This window comes from Pipra filicauda, unplaced genomic scaffold, assembly GCF_003945595.2.
Source record: "Pipra filicauda isolate LSUMZ 115617 unplaced genomic scaffold, ASM394559v2 scaffold672_size169183_pilon, whole genome shotgun sequence".
Taxonomy (NCBI): Eukaryota; Metazoa; Chordata; class Aves; order Passeriformes; family Pipridae; genus Pipra; species Pipra filicauda.
The window spans coordinates 34497-58797 of record NW_024104834.1 but is presented as its reverse complement, the minus strand read 5'-3'; the positions used below and the strand labels follow the sequence as shown (position 1 = coordinate 58797).

Sequence of the window (24301 nt, the reverse complement as noted above, 5' to 3'; positions counted from 1 at the left end):
TTACTATTGACTCCCACGGTTGCCTTGGGAAAAAAAAAAAAAAAAAGGAGACAAAACTCCTCTTCCTTTCAGCCTTCCGAATGATTATTGTGAAAGATGTGAAAGGTTACTTGTAAAGATTTTATTATTTGCAAAAACCACAGAGGATGAGTTTGGCAGAGGTCAATAAACAATACTGGAATCACCAGCTGACATTAGGGTCTTATTAACATGCATGTGAAATTGGAAAAAAAAATAAAAATAAACCCCCAATCCTTTATTCTGCATAATTTGACAAACTGGCAACAAGACATTCCTGCCCTGCACACTGGTAGTCTGTGAAAGGGAAGGGAAGAATAAGGCTATTCTTAGCCCCCTTTATAGGCACACAAAGTACGGCACAGAAATGTCACTTGCTGGGGGGGCGGAGGGTTTGTTAAAGAGCCGAGGACAGGACCGCTGTGTAGAATCTTCCGACAGGGAAAGGGAACCTGCGGTTGTCAGCCCCGCGCCAGCTCGGCACACTCCCATCTTGGTCAGCGACTGGAAACGTCCTGTTTTGTTTCCCCCAAACCCTGCCCTTCCAAAATTCTTTTTATTCGTGCTCAAAGATCAGTCGGTGGCTTCGCCGGACACTGGACAGCATCACGTTGGGAAGGAAACAACCGGTGACTTCAGCACGGGTCCGCCAGCAGGCAGGAGAGCGCCCCGAGGGTCAGGGCCAGCGCAGATCGGCCGCTGCCAGCCGCGGCCTCGGGGGCACACGGGCCCTCCCCGCCGCCCCCGCCCCGGTGGAGCTCCCCGGGAGAGCTCCCCTCAAAGTTCCCAGCGGCGCCCCCGGCTGTTGGGACCGGGCCCGCCCGTAGCTCCCCGACAGAGGACCCGGCTACCCCCCGCGCCCGGCGCGCCCTCGGCGGACGGGGCGGTGCCTCCCCCCGGCCCTGCTGGGCCCGGCGGAGGCGGTGGGCGGCTCCTGTGACCGTGGCATAAACCGGTGGCCCCTCCCGCTGGTGCCGCTGTCCCTGCTGGACGGCGGAGAGGAGAGCGGCTCTCCCGTGGGAGCCGGGCGGAGGCTGCTGCGGCGGCGGCTCTTCTCCAGCTGAGGGGCTGCGCCTGGTGGCGGCGGGGCGGGGAGCTGCGGGGCACGGGCGCGCCGCCTCCGCCTCCCGCGGCCTCGCTCGTGCGGCTGCGGCGGCAGGAGGCTCCGGCGGGCTCCCCCATTGTCTGCCCGCGGGCGGAGGGCTGCGCTGCCCGCACGCCCCCCGCCCTCGCCTTTGTGTGCTCCGGCCGGCGGCGGGGCGGCGCGGCGCCTGCCGTGATGCGCGCTGCGGGGCGGCGCGGGGTCCGCGCCGCTCGGTGAGAGGCGGAGAGGGACCCAGCCTGTGCCCCGGTGGCTTTTTGCCCGCAGTTGCCGGAGAAGGGGGACTATGGACTGAGCGCATCGGTGTACCATGGAGTCGGGCATCCGCTTGAGCACGCTCTGCCTTCTCCTCTGCCTGGGGCCAGGTAGGCGGATGCCGGACCCGCCGGGAGAGCGCCTGGGAGTGGGGCTGGCGGAGCTTCGCAGCGGCCCCTGGCCCCTGGGCGGCCGCAGGTGCGGGGAGCGGCGGCGGGGCTCGGGGGCAACCCGGGAAGTTGCGGCGTCGGCGGGTGCGTGATGGCACTTTCTGGGTCAGTTTCAGGCTTTGGCGTGGACCCCTCGCTGCAGATCGACGTGCTGTCCGAGCTACAACTGGGAGGCTCCACGGAGGGCGTGCGCCAGGTGCCGGGGCTGCACAACGGGAGCAAAGCCTTCCTTTTCCCAGGTACGGCCGCCCCGGCCCGCCCGGCCCCAAAACTCCGGCCGCGGCCGTCGGACCCGGCGCCGCTCACGGGGCGCCCCCCACCCTTCACCCACCGCGAGGGGTTTGCCCGCTCCTGAGACACCGGGGGCCCGTCCCTTCCCTTCCTGTTCGATTTTCTTCCACTCTTCTTCACAGTCCCCCTCCTTCTTTTTTTTTTCCTCTCTCACCCCCTTTTATTTTCTTTTTCCTTTGACTGGTAGACGCTTAATTAAACTACAGCAGGAACAAGGATGGCAGATGGCTTGTTTTGTGAGTCGTGGGGTGCGGTGATGAATAATAGCACCACCCACTCTACTGCTTTACTTGGGAAACGCTATCATACCCCAGTTCCAGCTAAGGAGAAGCTCAGTGAAAGTTTCGTGTGAATTGAGCAAAATGCTGAAATGGAGTGCCCTGGCGGAAGGAGGCAGATGGCTGGAAATAAGAACACCCCTTTTTTTTTTTGCCAAGGGAAACTAGCCCTTGGGAGCTTCTGTGACATTACCCTCCTGAGAAACAAAGAATGAGTTTTGGTCTCTTTTAGTGCTTATGATTGTTTCTTTGCTAATATTGGGAATAGGAATAAAATAGTAATCTTCCATCTTTCAAAAATACATTTAGATGGTTTATTAAAAAATATTAAACTTCCTTATACTGTAATTCATAAAGGACTGTAAAAAAACTCTTCATGTCTAGTTGAATATATTGGCATCAGTTACATTGCCTACATCTGCTCATTATCAGTGTATTTTTAATTGCACATTGGTAACATACTGATATGTAAAATGAAGCTGGAGTCAAGAATATTTTAGGAAAAAACCCAACTCTATCTTAATTAAAAAAAAAAAAAAGCCTAGGAATGGATTTTAGAAGCAAGTCTCTTCTCTGAAAGATGATTAAATGCTCCTTATAAACTATGACTAAACAAAAACAAGGAATATGGCTCAACATCTGGTGAAGCACAAGCAAATCTCCACATCAGCCTGCACTTTTAAAATAGGGGGGACCTGATCGCTGGCTTCTTGTGTTGTGCCAGAAGTTTCAGCTTGGATTTGAACGGATTTCTAGTGCAACAGGCAAGAGGCTGTGTTTCACATACAGAAGAGTTATAATTCAAGGGAGAAAGGGCGATAAGATCTGAAAAGGAATTTTTTTTCATGTTTGCATAAATGAGATAATTTATCAGAAGCTAGTAGTTGCCAAAGGTGCTTTTTTTTTTTTTTTTTTTTTTGAGGTGACCTCTCTAGATGTTCTTCCCCAGAACAGCCAGCATGTGTCACTATGGACACGAATGTGGAGACGCATGGGCATATGCGTTCTAAGACACTGGCACATGCAGGCTTCAGACATCTCTGATGGGCTTGTGGCTGCAGAGCAGAGCCCTCTGTGAAGGGGATGGCTGCTTAGAATGGCAACGCGTTTGTGTGGCAGTGAACTTTGTGTCCTAAAATAGCTGTAATTTTTAAGGTATGGTTCTGAGTTGCAGCCCCATTGTACTGTAATGGGTTGGGGTGAGGGGGAAGTCATAACTCACTTTGTCTTGAGTGGTAACAGGATTAGAGACTTGGAAGAATAAGACTTCTTATATATTTTCCCAGTGACAGGACAAAAAACTACTGGGTTACTAAAGAATTTTTTTCCAAGTTCTTCCCTCTTTCCTTGCAAATATGAGTGTACACAGTTCCCAAATGGGTTAGCAGTTTATTCATAACAAAAGGAGACAGGAGTTTTAAATTTTCAAAACAACCTTTTTATTTTGTTAAGAAGAATCAGGGGAATAACAAGGATGAAAACACTTGTGTCTAAATGGTGGTTGAAGTCACTCAGTGTCCCTTAGGAAGTCCTCAATGCCCTGCAGGACTGGAGACAATTTTCCCTACTACTGTATGAGATGACTGCTGATTTTCTTATAGTAAATGGGGTCCTTACTGAGCAGAGAGGTTTTAATTTTTGAACTTGCATTTAGAAATAGAGAAGTTTTCTTCCTTGATTAGACCACTGGGTCCACTTAGTAAATTTTGTTCTGCTCTTAGAGCTCACACTTTAGGAACATTGCTGCAGTGTATGCCTTTTGATGTATGTATTTACAGTGCTTGAATTTCAAATACATGTATGTGTTGACTTGGAATTTGGGTTTGCCTCTGCTTTTTTCCTTATTCCAGCTAGAGCGTTAGTTCTAGACAGAAATGATTTTTTGAGAATGACACAAATGACTTTAAATGATCTGTGAACTTATTTTGGAAGCTTTAACATGTGATCCTTTGCCTTTTGGTTTCTTTAGATATTGAATGTTGTTTTGTACTGTATACATATTTATGATATTTTAATATGTTGCCTTTTTGGATAGATCACACTTTCAACTGATGTGAAGCCTTATTTTACGTAAGCTTAAAACATACAGAAATCCTAAATGCTGTTCTTTATTGTAGAAGGAAATTATGAAAGTAGCATGTTGAACTGCCAACAGGTAACAGACAAAGATATATGACGGGAAAATTGTACATACAGCTAAAACAGAGCAGTCTCTTTCCTTCTGTTTCTAGGCAAAAAGGTTTGACTGCTTAATTAGATGTAGTATCAATTTACAATACAAGGGTTTAGCATCTAATTGGCTGTTCTGACAAATTCTTCCTCATATAATTGATTTTTCAAAAGTACTTATATTTCTAGGCCATATAAACCAGTAAGCAATTACTCTCTAAAGGTAATTTTAGGCTGTTATTGTCCATTCAAGAGCATTTAGAATGCTCCTTATACAGTTCATGATTTAGAAATAAATTTTAGCCATTTGAAATTTGCTGTCATTTGGGCTTTTTTTTTTTTGTTTGTTTGTTTGTACCTGTGTGCTCTGAGTGCAGCAGATCTAGATGCTGTTGTCTTGGATTCTAAAACTTCTTAAGCATGTGATTCTCCTTGGTTGTTGTGGATGGTAGCAACTGAATGCCACTATAATCTGGCTCTAGTTAGCTGCAGGGACTTGTCTTTCTGGAAATGTGATTTGCAAAGTAATTGTAAAACGTTCCAGAGTAGCTTGTGGGAAGATACAATTATGAATAGAAAACAGGAGGAAGTCTTCAGAAATGTTAGTGCTGCTATATGTGAACATCTGCCAGCACTTTCTAGCCAACAGCAGATATTATTATGTCAAAATATGTTGAGAGGAAAATTATTCCTCTTCTGGTCAGAGCAGCAGAGCAGAAGTCAGAATATCTATTTTGGCGACCGTTTATGTAAGTCAATGAAATTCTCAGTACCTTCGTTCTTCCCTTTGCAAAACAGGGATGACACTTGGGTAAAGCCCAAACCAGGTGGGTGGATTGAAGTATAATTAATTCAGTTGAAGGCTTTTGGAGAAGTACCTGTTGTGGTTCTTAGAATTCTTTCTTTGTAAATATAGTGCATTAATACAATGAGGAGATAGGTGGAGATGAAAGTCAATAGCCATTTTCCTATGCAATATGGAAATCATATTGCTGCAAGAGCGCTTGTTGCATATGTAACGGCAGGGAAGTTTGAAGAGGTGGACAAAACTACAACAGAGGTTGAAGGGTGAAAAGGCTTTTGGATGACTGTCTCAAGTCTATGCTAGGACACATAACATTAAGCACATGCAAGGTCCAGTGAAGCCAGGTATTTCAACTGGCAGTGGGAAATGGTGTTCTGAGATGTGAGAATCTAAAGAGGGGCTGCAAGAGTAACCTGGTCTTCTCTGTAATTTTGTTAGGCAGTAACTTTTTGTCACCCTCCCTCCTCCCTTTAGACTCTGTATATGTATTTTACAAATATAATATTTTTATAATCTTTCTGGATCTGTCTCCTTGAGAGGAAATAGTATGCATCAGACTATTTTTTGTCCAAAGAGTGTGTGCGTATGTGTGTATGTATATAGTAATGGAGACATCTTTTATCTGTCTCCAGCACCAGTGGAGAGTGGTAGAAAGTACACCATAGATCAAGTGATGAGAGGCAAAAAAATGAAAACCAGGTGATGTGTAAGGACAGTATATGCCCATCAAAAGGTGGGCATATACTCAAAGAGGAGGCTGAAAGATGCACAGAAGAGTGCAGTCAGATGGTTACTAACACAGGAATGTGTATTTAAGAAAAAGATAAAAAGGAGATGGCAGTCATGAAAGTGTGAGAGCTTATGTATCAATGCAGAAATTGGAACTCATTCAGAGGATAAGGTTGTTTGTTTTTTTTTTCTCTACCAGTTAGGATATGTAATTCATAATATGGCTATAAATAATATTTTGATATTTCTGATGAGGAGGGACAGTTCTACAAGCAAGATGCGGTATATTCTGATGGGGAACGAGATGTGCTATAAAGCACCAGAAAATAATTTAACCTGTCACTGTGATGAATGAAAGGACTCGTCAGTACTGTTCTTTGAATTGGCACTTGCTGGCAGGAGAAAAAAAAATCCCTAAAATAGGCCTCTTGGTATAAGAGATTTGTTACCTGTTGCTGTATGACTGGATCATTAGTACATTATTTTAAAACACTGGCAAGGCAATATTACTATATCTTATATGCTTTTGGAAGGTTCACTGTGTTTTGTCTCATGATACCTTCTCTGGACATTACTAAATAAAGGAGCTAAAAATAAAGCCTTAAAAGTAGAGGCGAATAAACTTTCTCTCGCAGAAATAGGATTTACATTGCCTATGTGCTTCACACACACAGCTTTTTCCTTGCCACCTGTCATTGAAACTATGGACAGATGCTTTCTCCAGGTTCCAGCTGAGTCTGCTGAAAATATTACTGTTCCCAGCTGCTTGTCACTACCTAGGAGCTAGAGGTTACTGTCCCAACAACTCTTCCAAAGCGAGAGATTATATGAGTGTTCCCTTGTCTGCTGATGGCAAAGTCAGCCAGCTTCAGGAGCAAACCTGGCTGACTGCAGTGACATGGATTACAGTCCTGCAAAATCCCCTTTCTCCAGCTGTACACCCCTCCCAGAGGAATGGTAACAGAGAACTGGGGAAGAGGATGTTAATGTTGCCAACTGGCTTAGCTGACTGCAGAGTGAATACCTATCTGCAGCATTTTTTGTCTTGCATGCAAAGTGGTTTCTTTTGGAAACACTGAATTCTCAAAATGTGGGACCTCCAGCATAGAGATCATCTGTAGATAATAGAAGTTCTAAAAAAAGTTTAATTTCAGTAAGTACTGGCATGTTTTTTGATGTTAGAAATGTCTAGTGTAAGCAATTGCTCTATGACAATGTGGTAACCAGAAAGGTCCAGGTTTTGGCATATCTGGAACAACAGCCGAAGCTTTTCCTAGGCTGCCTTTCATCTCTGGCACTTTCCTAAGTCACCTCTGCACCCGTGCAACAGTAACCATTGTGGTAGGGCACTGCCAGGGTAGTGATTGATGCTGCTGGGGAGCTGGGCTGGATGTTGAAGGAGAGCCCTGAAGAGCTGGGCTGCTTTTTTCTAGGGCCTGCTGCTCTAGCTGCTACTGCAAGGCATCCCCTTGCTCCAGAAGAGCTTAATGTTCAACATCCTCCTCCACCTGTTAGCAGTGGTAGCAAGAGGAGGTGTTTGGGAAGCATCTGATGCTTGAAGAGCCTGCCCAAAAAGGAGGAAGTAGTATGTGAGAATCATGCATCCATTTCCCATCCCAAACCATGCTGAGCTTTAATGCATGGAGAACTATGATGCACTTATCCACTGCTGAATAATCGTGAGGATACCCAGTACTGGTGATTGTGTTGCTTGCCAACTACTGCTGTGCTGGTTTATCTGTAAAGTAGAAAGGGAAAAAGTTAGGGGAAGAAAAATATTTAAATATTGTGGGCTTGTGATTGATGCTTGTAATGGTACAGCAGAGGGTAGGACTGAGAAATAGAAACTGAATGGGTACCTATGATATGACAGATACCAAGGAAACCCTGGTTTCCAGAGAAGAAAAGCTTATTATCCCTGAATCTAGTCATTAGTGCATAGTTGATACAAAATAATGTTAAGGAATGACAGAAAACTTGGCTTGTAGCTTTTGTGGATTGCACCTGTCTTATGCTGAAAGTTTCAAATAAATATTGTTGTTGAGAATGTATATTAGACATATAAAGTATCAAAAAAAGTGTAAGTGTAGAGGACAGCATCTGTCCTGCGTACCAGAGAGAACCCAGCACATGCAACGTGTGCCCTGAGAGAGAGGACAATGACTCTTCGGGTAGCCATTGAGCACATCTTTCCATGTTGCTGGGGGAGGATTGCATTAGCGAGAGGTAGTGATGTGGGAAAACAAGGTCTTGCTACCCTTATGTAATTGCTTTTGCTGTGACATAGTTCTGTAGTCACAAAGTCTGCCTGAGACTTGCAAGGTTAATGTTTTTTTTTATGGTTTCTCCCCCTACTGCAGCATGATTCCTTTTCCAGTGAGGTTTCATAGAAGACAGCAGCATTTCCTACATCTAGATCAGTCACAATGTCTGTTTTTCCCCTACTATTTGCTTATAAGATTTGGGAAATAGGTTTTCTACGCTCTCCTCCTCCCCATCTTATGTTCTTGTAGTCTGTATCCTCCAGGGCATGTAGGTGCTAGCTTGGAAAAATAACTCCAAGTATGGTTAACTTCACTATTTCCACTGAGTCTTAGGGGAGGTACAGAACTGAGTTCATAAGTTACTTAAAACCACTGGATAAGAGCTGGAAATTTTATATAGCTGTCATTGGAAACTGTACTTCCATATAGTGACTCTTCAGTTCCCTATATTTGGTCTCATTTGGTTTTGTGCCAAGGTGCAGATGCACTGAGCAGTTCTTCTACTTCTACTGTTAAGGTACAGCTGAATAAGGGGCAAAAAAGGATTTTCACTTTTTTTTTTTTTTTCCTGTCCATCTGTTTTGGCTAAATTCTTCTATATTTTATCTCAGTGTTTAAGAAATGCTAATTTTTCCCTCTTGGCACTGTCCATAAGATTTCCTCTCAGGAAAATCTGAGGGGAAATATGATAAGAAAGGGTACTTTAGCTTTTAATTTTTTTGCCTGGACAAATACCCATTACGAATGTTCACTCAGGTAGCTATTAGCGAACCCTAAAAACTTATACCAAACTTGTAGCAAATATGTCATTTAAGTTATGGTTCCATTGAGGAAGTAATTTTTTTCTTATTTCTTTTTCTTTCTCTTTAAACCATGTTTTGGTAGGGAAAAAGCTGTAGTCATTTTCAACATGGAAGAATTTTACAGTAAAAAATTCTACTTATTTGTTACATTAAATAACCTTTTGTTTACTTTTCTTTTTTGGTGCATACATTTTTTGGGGGGTATGTGATGCTGATGACTTCAGAGACACGCAGGCTTAGAAAACTGACTTTTATGTTGAGTCATCTCATGAGATGCTTCTCGCAACTCTGGGCTGTTGCAAGGTGCTAAAGCAACGGACATGGTCTCTTACAAGACTAAAACAGACTTCTGAAGGCACAGTGTTCAAAAGGCTTTTAGCAGATTAACATTGGCTGCAGCAAAACATTGCTGCAATAGACTGTAATGTTTCCAAAGGAGCCATTATAATCAATATTGCTAGCGATCCATAACTGAGAACTCTCTTAGAGGAATTTGAGTGGCTATTTTCCTCTCTGAAAACAGAGGGAGTATAATAAGAAAAAGACCTCCAGTTGTAGAATTGCTCACTCTGTCAGAGCAACATTTATACAATTTCCCCAGCATAAATACTTATTTAAGTATAATTAGATGGTAGTAACATCCATATTGTTTATCCTAAAAAGAGGTGACATGTACCAGCCTTGACTCTATGGCTGGAAGTCCACCAGTCTCTAGATACAGCTGTGTAATGATCCAGAAGGGTTCCAAAGGACCTTTTCTGGTTTTGCAGTCAATAATCTGTGTTTTAATAACTCCCTAAATACACATTTGCATGTTGTGCCCCAGCTGTTCCAAAGGCACTCTTAAGATTTCCTGTCACATTGACTAATATGCCTTGAACTTGAAGATTTGCTCAGCATCCGTTCAAGGAAGAGGGTAGACTTGAGGAAAACCTTTTGTACCCTGTTCAATGATGCTCTTTTTAAGAATCCCTGCATATACCATTGGTGTAACGAAAGCATACATGAATAAGATCTGGGAGCTTGAATTTTTTTAAAACTGAGATTGTGTCTGGGTTATTGCATTCACTCTGGGTTTCTGTATTTCAGAAGAATATCAATGAATTGCAGGGACTGAAGAGGACAACAAACCTGATTATACAGTAACAAAAGGACTGGCTTACTAAGAAAGCTTTCGAAAGAACTTCAGTATGTACAGCTTGTTCAAGCAATGACAAAAGTATTGTATGATAAGTGTCTAGTATTAGAAAATTCTTAGAGGTTTAAAATGAAGGGATTATTTAGTATTCAAAGAGCTAGAGGTAAGAGTAAGGTAATGATATTGAGGATTTAAGACAGAAGGAGACTTTCACAGTGAACTAGTTTAGATTGTGGAATAGCTACTGAAAAGAAGTCGTGGAAATCTCCACACATTTTATTTTTTAGAAGATAGCATGAAATAAAATATCTAGAAAACATTAGCTATGTTGTAGTAATTGTGTTACATTCAGTTAATATGCTAAGGATGGGTGGATGACCCTGTAAGTTTTTCTGTACTCTGGAGATCTTGGGTATTGGTGGAGTTGCTCTAGTATAGGGAGAGATTTTCAAAGACACAAAGTAGCATCAAAGACCTGGTACTCAATAATGCAACTGGTGCCTTTGTATTCTCCTGAAAGCTGTTCTTTGGTGCACTTAAGTACGTTTTAGTGATATCCAGTTAAAATAAGCGTACAAGAGCAAAGAAATTAGGGTTTGGACAAATTTTATGATTTTAACTCATCCAAGCTTATAAATTGGATATGAGTTGAAAACCTGTAGCTGGTTAACCAGGGCTAGTGGACACATTCATAGAAGCGTGGACTCCATTTATACCTGACTTGAAAGAAAACTTCTTGCAGGAGCATCTGGACTCTAGTTCTCCCCAGCTTCCTTGAAACCTCTGGCAATGGTAGCTCAGGTTCCCAATGTATTTTCTGTCCGTCTTCCCTGCTCACAGCTGAGTTGTGTGTAATGGTATTCTTTGGATCCTTCCTCTTTGATGTTCCTGATTCAAAACCTTCTAACCTTTCATTTTCCTGGCATCAGTACAGATATTCTGTGAGTAGAGATTTTTCCAAGAATGCCAGTACAGTTGGTGGCATTGGTGTCCCCCCTCTACCCTCAGGTGTGGTCTCTCTGCCAATTCCCCCTTGTTTTTGCTGCTGCCTAAATTCTGTTTACAGTTCAGTCTCCTGCCTTCTCCCCCATCTGCTGCTGTTTGCTCAGTCTACTGCTGGAGACCTGTGGCTAGCAACAAAGGTGTTGGTTGTGCCTGGCACGCTTCAGATGTAATTTTTAACAGTTGTGGCCTCCCTCCCCCTGCCATGCTGTGCTACTTTTGCTGTTAGGATACAGGTTTAAGTTTTCTGAAGCTCTCTGTCTGCATTGGTGACTGTTGGCGATTCTCTTGTGTCAGAAGTTAATTTTTCATTCAGACCACATTGTTGTGGTTATCTGTGAAATTACAACAGATCTCATATTAATGTTTTCTTAAGCTCACCATTGTGTTATGTGAAAATAAATCAGCACTAAAATTCTTTACACTTTTGGTGAGCTGAAGGCAATTAGCCCTTATGTGGGAAAAAAATGCTTGTACCTCAGAAAGCCAGAAATGAAGGAAAACTAGGATGAGAGATTCAAACCAATGCAAAGAGGGAGAAACAGATTCTTAATGGGGGGAAAAAAAAGGTAAACCCTCCAGAGCATTCAGAAATTATTATGATTGGGCTAGATCATCTGAAGGGCTCCTTTCCAGCCTAACTGATTCTGTGAAACACAGGCTGCAGGAGTTAGGTCCTCAGGAGCATCATACTGGTCAGAAAAGGAGGTCTTGAGAGAAAATGACTGAGCAGAGAGCGTGAATAAGTCTTACTGACACTTGCACAGTGAGAACCAAGTGAGGGAGAGATGTGGTATGTTGCTGAGAGGGTGTTGGAATGTCTACACCAAGCATGATCTTAATCCAGAGGTACCGTGGTGGATACTGATCTACAGTCTGTTACTGTATGATAGTTCACCACTGGAGTGTGATATAATTGAGAATTTGAATTTTGTCATGTCTTCAGGGAGAGGGGTAGGTCATGTCATGCAGCTTGATCTACACCTAGCATAATCTGTTTAGATGGTTTATTATTCTCATTAAGTTTGTACTTTATTGTTTTAAATTGATTAGCCTTTGTTTACCTTCAGTAGCCTGCTTTTTCATTTGGAAAAGGCTGGCAACACTGCCTCTTCTTCCTATCCTCCCCCTCAGAGCACAACTTGAATAACTGTTAAAATCCTGACCATGCTATATGACAAGGGACTGAAAATAAAATCAGTCTTTTAGTAGTTCTAGGGTATATCATGCCCTTATTACAGTACCAGTATGACTGGAAGGCAATGCATTATTTTTCTTCTGCTCTTCAATGTCCCAGTGTTAACAGCATTTCTTGGTGTGATATTTTTGTTTGTTGTTAGGTCAGTTTGACACAAAGTGCTTATGTGACTGCATGCAGCCAAGCATAACTAGGTGCATATGCCACAGATGGCAGCAGCAAGGAAAACGAGAGGCTTGATTTTACTCCACAGGTTTCAAGGTATTCTCAAAGCAGCTTCTAGAAAGCTGCTTTGTGCCTAAAGGGAGCTCTGTGTGTACATGTTTATATACACATATACATTTTTAAAGCTACAGTAGCTGCTACCTTTTAAATGTAGCTAGAGCCTCTATTGAAATGAAGAACGAGAGAGAAATCTCACTCAATGCTACATCTGTGTCCTTGTTCAAACATAGTAGGTTTTATAGTAGTATTGCTGTGAAAAACCTGAACAACATAATTATAAGTAGCAGTACTTAATACTACCTATAAGGGAGCACATACAAAACATCTTCAAAATTTAAAGAGGAATTAAAAATAGGGTTGAAATATAGACGAGGGAAAACTGATAATAATAAGAAAAAAAGCTATTGCATCATATAATTGATAATCTGGAAACTATAAATCACCAGAAAGCATTACAATAATAAATATATGGTGCAGAGCATACCATACAGCACACATTTTTATTTCCTAGGGGTGGAATTTCAGTAACAAGAACAGAAGCTGTCTTTTATCTTCACCATTTTGTTATCACGTAATAGGTCTGCTCTGTGTAGCACCCTCTCTCTCCTGGTGATAGTATCTAGCATGATGACATAGTTACACTGCAAGGGATACTATTTCTTCTGAACAAGGAGCAGAAGGTTCTTAGGTTTCTTATCCTTTCATTTGCAAAAGGTTTGAAAAATTATCAGAAATATGTTAGTGTAGTGTAGTGTATGATACAGTCACTAAACCTTTACTGTACCTATTTACCTCTTATTTGCTTTTTAGTTACTGAGTCCAAAAGTCATGAAACCCTTAGTCATGGACCTTATGTATTTTTGGAAGAGCACACCTGACTTTTTGAGGTGTAGCCTTTTTGAGGGCTGCTTTACGTTACAGTAAATGATTCCCACTTGTAATCCTATTGCAAATTCCTTCTTTGCTGAAAGGACCACAGTCCAAGGGAGGATGATAGATGTCCAAGTGTCTTAGCATTGTGCTCTGCCAAGTTAAGCCTGAGATTGAGAGAACCGTGATACCTAGTCCTATGCTCAAATGAATGTTTATATAGTGGTGTAAATCTACCACTTGTTCTCTCTGCATCTACTTCTTTGTGTTGTATGGATCTACTAACCAAGCAAAGGTGCTGTCTATGGCTGTTTGTGTTGTGCTGTTGACACACTGAGGCAAACCACCACTGAAATGACATTTCCATGGTCTGTAATGCAGGAGGAGAATCATGTTGAGCAGCTGCACCCTTCATTTGACAGCTTCACTGAAGGAGTTGAATTCTGCTAGTGTAGAAGATGGGTGGGCTGGAAGGAAAGATCCACCTTCCCCATTCCACACAGTGCAGTCTAGTTAAGTACAAGTGACACAAAGCCTGATTTTCAAGATCATGTTAGCAGTTTGCCATGTTTTGAAAGAGTTTGTACTTCAGTGGCTGGCACCTCAACAACTGTTTTGTAGCCTCACAGGGATGCAAAGAGACTGTTTTAGCAGGGGAAGTCATATTAGTTAGGCTGTGGGAAGGTAAGCTTAGCATCACAGAAAGATTCAGTTAGATGTGACTTTTCTTGATTTCTAGAAGCAACCAGCTCAGAGGCTTAACCCAGCCACTAGAATAATCGCTCTCAAACTAGATTTGTATCATGTCTTTTGCAGAATGCTTCTAGGCAGATTTCAGTGGTATCATTGTCAATATACAGGGAAGGCATATTACATTACAGCTGTACTTTGCCACAGTTGAATTTTCAAAGTCTATCCTAAAGAGTCATCCAAATCAGTGCCAGGAGCAGGCAGAAATAGTTGAAAGCTTGCTACCCCTCAGATATCTCAATCTATCATACCAGGTAGAAGGTTTTCCCCCTATTAAATATATTCTATTTTAATTTTATTTGCATAGTTGTTAATTTTTAATGTTCCTATAGCTTCAAAACAAAAAGTTAAGAAAGGAAACAAGCTTAATAAACCAAGCAAAAATTCCCTGGGGACTTTGAACATGGAGAAGAAAACATTTCAAGCAAAGCACTTTGAATGAAATCACGATTATTTAGACAAATGTACAAACTATTCCTGATTACACAAGCAAGTTCAGTCCATAATAACGGTTTGGATATTTCAGATCAGAAACACTGCAACTACCTTTAAGTCTAGGTGTCCGGGCTCTCAGTACCTTTCCTTCCTCTTGTCCAGCAGTGGATTTGAATTCTTAGTTGTGCCAAGATGACTTTAAACACCAAAGTAGGTAGCATGTAGGTGAGCCATAGTTTTGGTCAGAAGTGATATGATTACCATTTTTTGAGGATGAACAGTATGAAGTTGAATTTTTTAAGCATGAGCAGCCAATATAGTTGGGGGCAAAATGTGTTCAGAGACAGGCCCTTCTTCTAGTCTTTTGTGTCGGTCTGTTGTGACTTGTGGGACTTTGCATATGGTTTGAAGTGGAGGAAGCTGGATGATACACCAAAGCTGTAAGTGACATTCGGAATAGAGGAAGCTACAAAGCAAAGGTAGTTGGAATCTCCCCAAACGGTGCGAGAACAAACTGTGACATTTTCCCCTTGTTTTTATTTGATTTGATGATTTGGCTTCAAGTCAGTTTTTGTTTCGATTGTTTAGTTTCAACTGAAGAGCATTTTGCCCTCTTTCTTTTCTCCTTCCCATCGATTGCATTTCTATCTGCATACATCCTTGCTGAAGCATTTCTTTAATGGAAATAAGAAGTGAGACACATTATGTCGTGGTGGTGTCTAAACTACAAGGGCAGTTTGTGGGCTATCTCCCTAAACAGTCTGTGGCTATCCCAAGGTCCTGATCATTTAACTTGAGAGATTTACTAGCATTCTTGCTCCTGGCACTTGTAAGTTTTTGTTCTGGTGAGACTAGGCTGTATCCAGTTTACAGGGAGCACTTGGGTACATAAAGGTCTAGATGCACCTGTTTGTATCCTGACATACATTTAAGTTGTAGTCCTAGTATTCAGCTGGACTAGGGAACTAGACAGTGCTCCTGGGCCCTGCAGCTTAAGCACACCCTTTGGGAATGGCCCCACATTGGAGTCTTACAGGGTTAGTGTTTACCCTGTATCTTGTAGTCTTTTAAATTTGAGGTAGAACTGCAGCATCTTCCCCCAGACTCTTGCTGCGTTCCTTCCTACAGCCTTGGAGAAACCAACTCAGATTCATGTGGGTTTGGAAAACTATAGCTGCTCCTGTTTTGCTATTCTCTCTGAAACGATTGGGACTCTATGAGAAGGCAATTAAAAATGTATAGGAAAAGTAGCTCAAAATGTTTTATGAGCTGATATTATTTATCAGTTCAAATAGCAAAACAACCAGCCTTTCTGCTGAAGTATGTAAAGTGCATCACATCTAGCAGGGTTTTGGTCTAATAAAGGCTGTTTTACTTCTCTCTGTCTTCAGTTTTCATTACAGGAATGCAACTCCTGAATTTGAATGTACTGTGCTCCACTTAAAAACCTGCTACACCCTTTCAGAGTTGGAAAGATTCTGCTTTTGGATTGGCTTTGTATGCTGCCCCATTGGCTCATTGGCTGGAGCAGCTTAGCCCACACTGATTACTTAAAAAAAAGAACAATATTAAGTAAACAGTTGCCCTTTGTAGTCAGTGTGAAATTCCTATTTAAGAAAATATTAGCCAAAAATTGGAATATGGGGAAGTGACAGAATGTGAATGTATGCTTGTGACACTCATCTCAACTAGTGTAGGAAAATGAAACAAAATTGAGCCAACCTTATTATATTTTTCAGATTCGTTTTAGCCTACAGCCCTTTTTTTTCCTCACAAACCACTGGACTTTAATTTGGATAGTTCAACAAACATACAGTCAGATGCAGAATTGATTTATAGATGCTGCTGTTAAAAGCTAATTATGTGCACATGAAACAAAGTGTGGAGCTCAACTAGTTAGGATGCCTCCTTCAAAGACTGTTCTGCAGGAGTCTGTTTTATAATTCAGTTCATACTGTATGTTTAGCTTTAGAAGCTCTTCAGAAACTCAAGAGCACATCCTTTGCTGAAACAAGTTATCCATTGTTTAATAACTGGTTTTTTTATTGTGGATTGGAAAACATCTGTAATGAATGGCTTGTCCTAAGTCTTTCCACTGTGTGATTTAGTGTGCTGCTGGTGCTGTGTATGGAAATTTTCCTGCTTACCTTCAGTAACTTGTTTGTGGCTGCTTCCAAAGCTGCCTTTTGTGGTTTTGGTTTTTTTTGTGTGTTTGGTTGGTTGGTTGGTTTTTTGTTTGTTTGGGTTTTTTTTTTTTTTTTTTTTGTGGTGAAGCATGGTTGGGCTAGTTAAGATTGGATCAGTTGCCTAATATGGTTCCTCATATGTTTACATGAATACAGTTGTCACCACAGGGATGAGTAGAAGCAATTAAAGGCTGGTGACAGCAAAGGATAAAACTGCTTCTTTCTGCAACACCCGTTTGCGCTGGTGGAAGTGCCTTTGGACCTGTGGAATGAGTCCTGGTGAAAGTTAGACTTGCTGTCTTGGTTATAGTGCAGTAATTATCATCTCATGGACATGACTGAAATGACAATGTCTGCTCTTGACACCTCCAGGAAACACTGGTGTGGTGTTGGTGTTTGCTGCAGAGCTCTGACTGCAGATTGTCTCTGAGAGGGGAAAATGCATCCTAGTAGTGAGGGTTGTTGCAAACACAGGCAGCTACTAAGCTTGTATTCTGAAGGGCTGAGTTCCTGCAAGTTTTGTGGTCAGTGGTTTTCTTCACTGGGCTTTCAGATTGCTTTGCAGTGTTAGATCTTAAAAGACCTCTAACTTGAGCGAGGAGTGAGACATGCTTTGAGTTTGGATTTTTGTTTCTTTCATTGTCACTTCGTTCTTCTATAAATTTATGATGGGATGATGACATTATGGGTTTGTAAGATGTCATGGTGTGGTCAAACGAAACACAGGCAGTATTCTAGGAAAGTAAAACCCAATATATATATCATGGCTAGAGAAAAATTTCTCATTCAAAATAATAGTTCTCTCCTTATTTCTGCACTCTAAAGAGATTTATGCCTTTGGATTTGTGTATTAGAAATCTTCATAGTATGAGGTTTTTATGTAACTGTTGAGAAACTGCAAATTATTATCTGAGATATACCAGTTTGATTTTCCAAGCTATTTTCCAAGCTATCCAGTTCCAGTAAATTTTTTTCCTTGGGTGTTAAACTGATTACTAGAAGCCAAATGTCAAGAACAAGCCTGAAGCATTATTTATTGAGCATAGCTGGTCATCTATCAAGCACCTACTGCTAGTGTTCGAAGCCAATTGGAAGGAGGGATTTGCACTCTTATGTTAGTGTAAAAAGAATGTATCTGATGGATGAAGGACCTTTCAGTCACCTTGCTTTTATGAAATCCACCTGGTGCCTACCCTGAACAAAGAGTTTTGTGCTTTGTAAGAGTAGTAATAATTGAAAAGGCTGTGTAGCTTGTTTGAGCAGCAAATATGAACTGACCTATTTGCATTACCAAAACTGAATGACCATGTGGTTTGGCAATTTAATACTCTAGCAGGTAATGTGACAGAAATCTTAATATATAGGCTTTGAACATGATGTAATCAGGTCTTGATGCTATTGTCTGTGTACAAGAAGATTATCTAAGGCCACAATGAATGATGATAGGGTACCCAGATAAGGTCTGATAGAATAGAGGATGGAAAATTCTCCTCCAACCTAGTGATCAAATGATTCATGGTGACATGAATAGACCTCGAAAAAGATTCCTCTCCTGTGGGTGCTAAGGCAGCTCTGTGTTTCCCCTGCCTCTCTCAGCACAGTGATGAGGACTGGGACAGCTCTGGAGAGCTCTATGTGATGGTGAAGATTTGTTTCCTTGCTAAAGCACAGGCCATCTGTAGTGCAATGTTTGCATCCCAGTAGCTCCAGTTGGAATAAAAGTGCATGTGGGAGGGGGAGATGGTTATTTATGTGTGAACTGGCCTTGTATAAGGGTAGGGGTGTTATGCATATACTTTCTTTCATTGGTTGCTAACGAGAATATCATAGGAATTTGGTAGAAATTTAGAAATCAGATTATTTTTTTTTGTCTTTTGGATTCCCCTATGTGAAAAACGAATGAAATTCAGCCTGGTGTGACCCTGTGCAGGAGCTTGATTAGGACTTCAGAGTTGTACTGGTTGTTACATTTCTTAAATACATATTAAAAATATTCCTGGTCCATAAAACATAATCGACTCTTTTCTGTTAATGAAGAGCAGCATTTTCATAGGTCCAGCTTAAAGAATAAAACTGTTTTAAGAACAGTGGTGTACACTGAGAGTGGTGTACTTGAGGGCTCAGCTCCAGTGCTGCCAAAAGAAGATCACCAGTTCTATTGCAGTTAACTCTACTGTTTTTTCTGAGTTAGTGTCCCCAGATGGAGCAGGATGGTCAAATTACTGTGAATTGATTTAGTTCTTACACGGTTGATTACACATGCTAATGAATTGATTTTGAGCGTTAAAAATGTATATTAATTTTTTCCTGATATAATGTATTATGGAAAATCTTGGGAATTGTTTTTCTAGCATTTGACATCTTATTTTGTAAATTCTCTCTCTAGAGGTTTTGAGCTTGGGCCTTTTTATTTTCTATGCATATTATGTAAAATTCAGCAGAAATATTGCTTCAGTCTTGGCTGTGTGTGAGTTTTTAAAACTAAAATATTTTGTGTTTGTCATTACTCTAACAAAGATTCATGACGTTCTGTGCAAGAAGCAGCAGCAAAATACCACACAACTGGAGTATATAGTGATTAATTAGCAATAATATATTTTGAAATTTGGTGAGTTTTTAAGATAACTATAGAATTACTTAAAGCTGAGTAAATTGTCCCTAAAGAGGTCTGCTCTTTGTTTTGTTTTTTTCTTTTAAATCAGTTTGTTTATTTGTGTATTTCACATTTTTGTAGAAGTCACTAAAAAGTTGCTCACATCGTGCTTCGTGGTTTAGCCTCATATGTTGTTACTCTGTGCTTCATTGCCAGTGAGCTCATACTTTGGAGGAGATATTAAAGGTACCATGTGGGCATCCATGGAGAAAGTAAGAGAGTTATGACCCTGGCTCAAAACAAAACACCACCCTTCTGCAGAATAGAATAAGTGTCCTAGAAAATGTGTTCTCTTTGATTGAAATGGCTCCTATTGCATGTAAAACTGATGTTTAAAATACTTTGGTCCCTGCTTTTACCTGTCTGTTCAATTGTGCTTCTCATAAATAGCTTGTCATTTTGTAAGCTATTTGAATGAGGATATAAAGTAAAGTAAGATTTTATAGTGAGTGTTTTTTCCTCTTGTTTTTTTTTTTAGATACTTCAAGAATTGTTAAAGCATCTCCAGAAACAGCTGAAGTCTTTTTTCAGAAGTTAAGAAATAAATATGAATTCACAATCCTTGTGACCTTAAAACAAGCCCATTTGAATTCAGGGGTTATTCTCTCTATTCATCATTTAGATCACAGGTAAGTACTGATACCTGTATGCTGGCTAATAAAAGTATATGTATTTATGCAGTAAAAAATTGAAAGTAAATTAGAGCAAAATTGTTGTGTAGCACATCATTTGCAAATATTCATAGTGTTTGGATAGCCATAGTGTGCAGATTCATAAAAATTCACAAGTCCAAATCAACTAAGGGAAGGGGAACAGATGTTACCCTTTACGTGTCTCTTGCCACCAAGGACATGAAAAGGCAGTTCTCTGTTGTCATTCATAACCATAAGGACCAGACAATCAGCTGGTATAAAAGTGTCATGTCAGTATAGCTACACCGATTCACAAAGCCTGGCCCTGTATGTTCACCTCTGCACCAGTTTAACACAGCAAACAGTTAAAAAAAGCAAAAAAAATCCTCCAATTATGGGCTTATGCCTCCCCATGAATGACAGAGAACTTTACTCAAAATGTTTGCAATGTTTGCTAGAAAACATTTCTTGGCCACAATAACCCCATGCAGCGCTACAGGCTGGTGACAGAGTGGCTGGAAAGGTCCCCAGTGGAAAAGGAGCTGGGGGTGCTGGTCAACAACCAGTGAACATGAGCCAGCAGTGTGCCCAGGTGGCCAAGAAGGTCAATGGCATCCTGCCCTGTATCAGAAATGGCATGGCCAGCAGAACTAGGGAAGTGATTGTCCCTCTGTATTTGGCACTGGTGAGGCCGTACTTCGAGGACTGTGTCCAGTTCCAGGCCCCTCAATTCAGGAAGGACACTGAGGTGCTGGAGTGTGTCCAGAGAAGGGCAATGAAGCTGGTGAAGGGTCTGCAGCACAAGTTTTATGGGAGTAGCTGAGGGAGCTGGGCTTCCATGGAGAAGAGGAGGTTCAGGGGTGACTTTATCACTCTCTACAACTACATTGAAAGGAGGTTGTAGCCAGGTGGGGGTCGGCCTCCCAGGCCACCAGTAGCAGGATGAGAGGACATAGCCTCAAGCTGTGCCAGGGGAGGTTTAGGTTGGACATTAGGAGGAATGCATGCACAGAAAGGGTGATTAGACGTTGGAATGGACTGCTCAGGGTGTCACCATTTGTGGAGGTGTTTAAGGAGAGACTGGACGTGGCACTTAGTGCCCTGGTCTAGTTGACAGGGTAGTGTTTGGTCATAGGTTGGACTCAATGATCTCAGAGGACTTTTCTAACCTAATTTGATTCTGTGATCTTCTGTTTATCTGCATATTGAAATCTGAACTGTCTTACATCAATGGAAAGCGTTTGTCAAGGTTTCTAGTTGAAATCAGAAGGTCTGTGTTATGTGTGTAGGTATTTTAACTGTGGATGTGTAACTTAGTGGCACTGCTGAACATTTTTGGAGCCCTTATTCTCTTAACTGTGAAAACTATTATTATTCTTATTCTAATGTTATAATGTTAGAGCTATGAAAAAATGAAGATAATAACTAGTTTGTGCCTTGGTGAAAAAAACTCCTGCCACCATTTGTGTCCTCTTTATCTTATCCTCTTACAGTTTTTCTGTAGGGATGTATGCTTTATGTTTTGTTTTTGGGTCTCCTTGTAAGCCTTTGGATAATTGAAAAAGAAGAAAAAAACTTTTCTAGCTTATTTAGGCAAATAGTCATTCATTAGGTCAGATTTGTTGAAGCAGCTAAAGAACAATCTACTTGTGAATATTTCATTGTGGTTTTTGGGAGAATATTGGGTAATCCATTTAAAAAGAAACTAGAAGAATTTGTTTTAAAAAATTTTAGATGTAATCTGATCCCCTTAAGTCAGGAAATATCTTCATTATCTTCAGCAGGTATAAAATTACTCTGAACAAGAGTATGGCCAGAAAGAACTTGTGGCTATTATATTAGATGTGCCCTTAGGCTTTTAATAAACACATTCTGCTCTATTCTGTGCTAGGATGTACAGAAGTCTGTGTGCCATAGTAGAGCTTGTTCAGGTTAATTGTGCTAAAATAAGGGCTGACTTAGGTGTGGGTAATACTCGAATCAGGGTAGCATCTCTGAGTCTCCTGTAGTTATGGTTTTAATGTTTTTTTAATGATCAATGACAATAAAGACAAGAGAATGTAGAAGTTAAACATTTGGATGGCTTACATTACATAGCTGCTGCTTCAGTTCTGATCTCCATCTCTGACCTTGCCCACCTCTGACCAGGGACTTGTCTGTAACAGTCCTTTAGTTCTTAAACAACTTCTTGTGAAGTCTTTGTGCAGTCATCATAGTTAGTAGGAGAAGTAGCAATGCCAGACCTGGCTCCACTCCTTTGCCCTAGCTGATGTCAAAAAATATTGTGTTAGTATTGAACTGCTGCCTGGTGGCTATATTCCTAGTACTAGCTCATGCTTTTCTGCAATGAGGAGTTAAATGCTAGTAAGAAAAGTGGCAATAACTGAAAGATATAGTCAGTTATCACACAAGTAACTTTTCATATGTTTTATTTTACAGAGGTTTCTTAACAACTAATGATTCTAGGGTAAAAGAATTTCTAAGGTACAAGAAAATAAAAATGTTTAAGAAGTGGAAACAGGTATGTTTATTCAGTGGCTAAGGAAACATTTTATGTTTTTGAAAATAAAACTCATCCTCTTTGCATGGGTCTAGGGAATTTTGTGCAAATATGTTAGTTTACAGCAATTGAGAGCATTTCCTAAATTGTAGTTACTTTTTTTAATTTTATGATTTTCTTTATAGACTTAAAATAGTTTACATGATTCAGAATTTACTGACTCAGTCTGTGTTGTCTAGTTTTATGTGGTTGTTTTTTTTCTTTCTTTGCTGGTTCCATTTTGAGGATCATAAAACATAAATACTTTCACTGAGATATGATCATGCAACTATTTAAGGCTTTGGGTCTTAAGAAGTTGACAGGACTGGTCTCACAAAGTTTGCTCTCTAGCATCATGCTGAATGCTATTTTTGCTCTGTCAGAGAGATGCAAAAGTTCTTCATGTAAGTCTGAGGCTTGGGCATTGGCTTGGGTGTTTGCTGAGGCTGGGCTGTTGCTGTCACCACAAAAAGCAGCTCCTGAGATGATGTTCTGCAAATATAATAATCTTTTCATACTCAATTAAATGGTTTTATTTTTCTTTTCCTAGCTGAGTATCAAAGCTGACTTCCCATTTTATAACAATTATGCTTTTCTCTAGTATTTAATATATTAAAATATTTAAAAATAAACCTAAAGTGAAAGAATCCGAAACAATACTTTTAACTGTCTCTTTCTAACTTGCTTATACATTTCCACAGACGTTGCTTTTTCCCCCTCTGATTAGAGCAGCCAAGGAGTTCGGGCAGCGGTAGTTTTGGGTACAGTGTGGAGGTTGATACTTTCAAAAAAAAAAAAAAGCTCTTGTGGTGTCAGGGAATCCAAGTTACATGTCAGTAATAGTTTAGGTGAATTTCAGGCAGTTGAATGCATCTTTTATATATGGCAGATTTATGTATGGCATATGTCTGAAAGATAGAAGTTATGAATGTTTTCTTAACTTGAGAGCATCACCTTGACCACATACAGTGCCCTGCCTAAAATGCATTGTACTTCACAGTAACAAAGTGACTGTTTAATTGTGTTAATGAAAGGATGCCTTAAGTCTGAGTAGAAGCAATGTTGAACACTCATTGCTGTGTGTTTGCTCTCAGCTTTCCGTTTAAGCTGTATTATCCTCCTCACTTCTGAATTTGTCTTACCTACTTCTTGAAGGAACAGTCAACAGAGAGATGATTTGAATCTGCGATGGGGTTGTAATATATGTTAAGTCTCACTATTCCATCATATATTTTCATTTAATCATCAGCAGTGGAGAGATATAATAAACTTTTTTCTCCCTTAGTGGTTAGATGGCTTTATGTAACTAATGGTATATTCCTGTCTCTTGAGATACTGCATATTAGGGCCCTTAAAGCAGGAAATTGCAGGGTTGTAGTTTACTCATTCTTTCCTTTGATTAGTGCTTTTTATGTCCTGGAACAGAGCACTGAAATCAATAGAATATTATGGACAGCTATTCTCTATACTTAATTTGTACTTCTACTAATTTATTCATTTTCCGCCTTACTTAGCATTTGTTTTCACAGTGATTGGTGTCTTCTGATTATCTGTTGTCAAATGGGCTGTACTGTACAGTAGTTTTAGACCTCTCTCAGTATGTTGGAGGAACTTATCTGTGACATTTTCTCTCTTACTGATTTATGTGTACAAGGAGATAAGTTGCCAGAGGTGAATTCCCGATGCATGAATTTTGTTTTCTCATTTGATCATTGTATTAAAATAGAGGTGGAACTGTATGTTCTCTGCATTTACCGTATGTATATCAGTATTTCTGGACTGACACCAC

General features: G+C 40.7%; 1 protein-coding gene across 1 annotated transcript in view; it reads left to right on the top strand.

Annotated features, from left to right (window-relative positions):
- Positions 1 to 513: 513 nt before the first annotated feature.
- LOC113995995 (protein NEL-like) overlaps positions 514 to 24301 on the top strand; it is a 37611-nt gene continuing 13823 nt past the window's right edge. Inside the window, exons 1-3 of the mRNA XM_027736579.2 lie at positions 514 to 1485; positions 1656 to 1784; positions 19820 to 19970. Of these exons, the coding sequence (XP_027592380.1) occupies positions 1431 to 1485; positions 1656 to 1784; positions 19820 to 19970 (335 nt within the window). The 5' untranslated portion in view covers positions 514 to 1430. The remainder of the gene's footprint in view (positions 1486 to 1655; positions 1785 to 19819; positions 19971 to 24301) is intronic.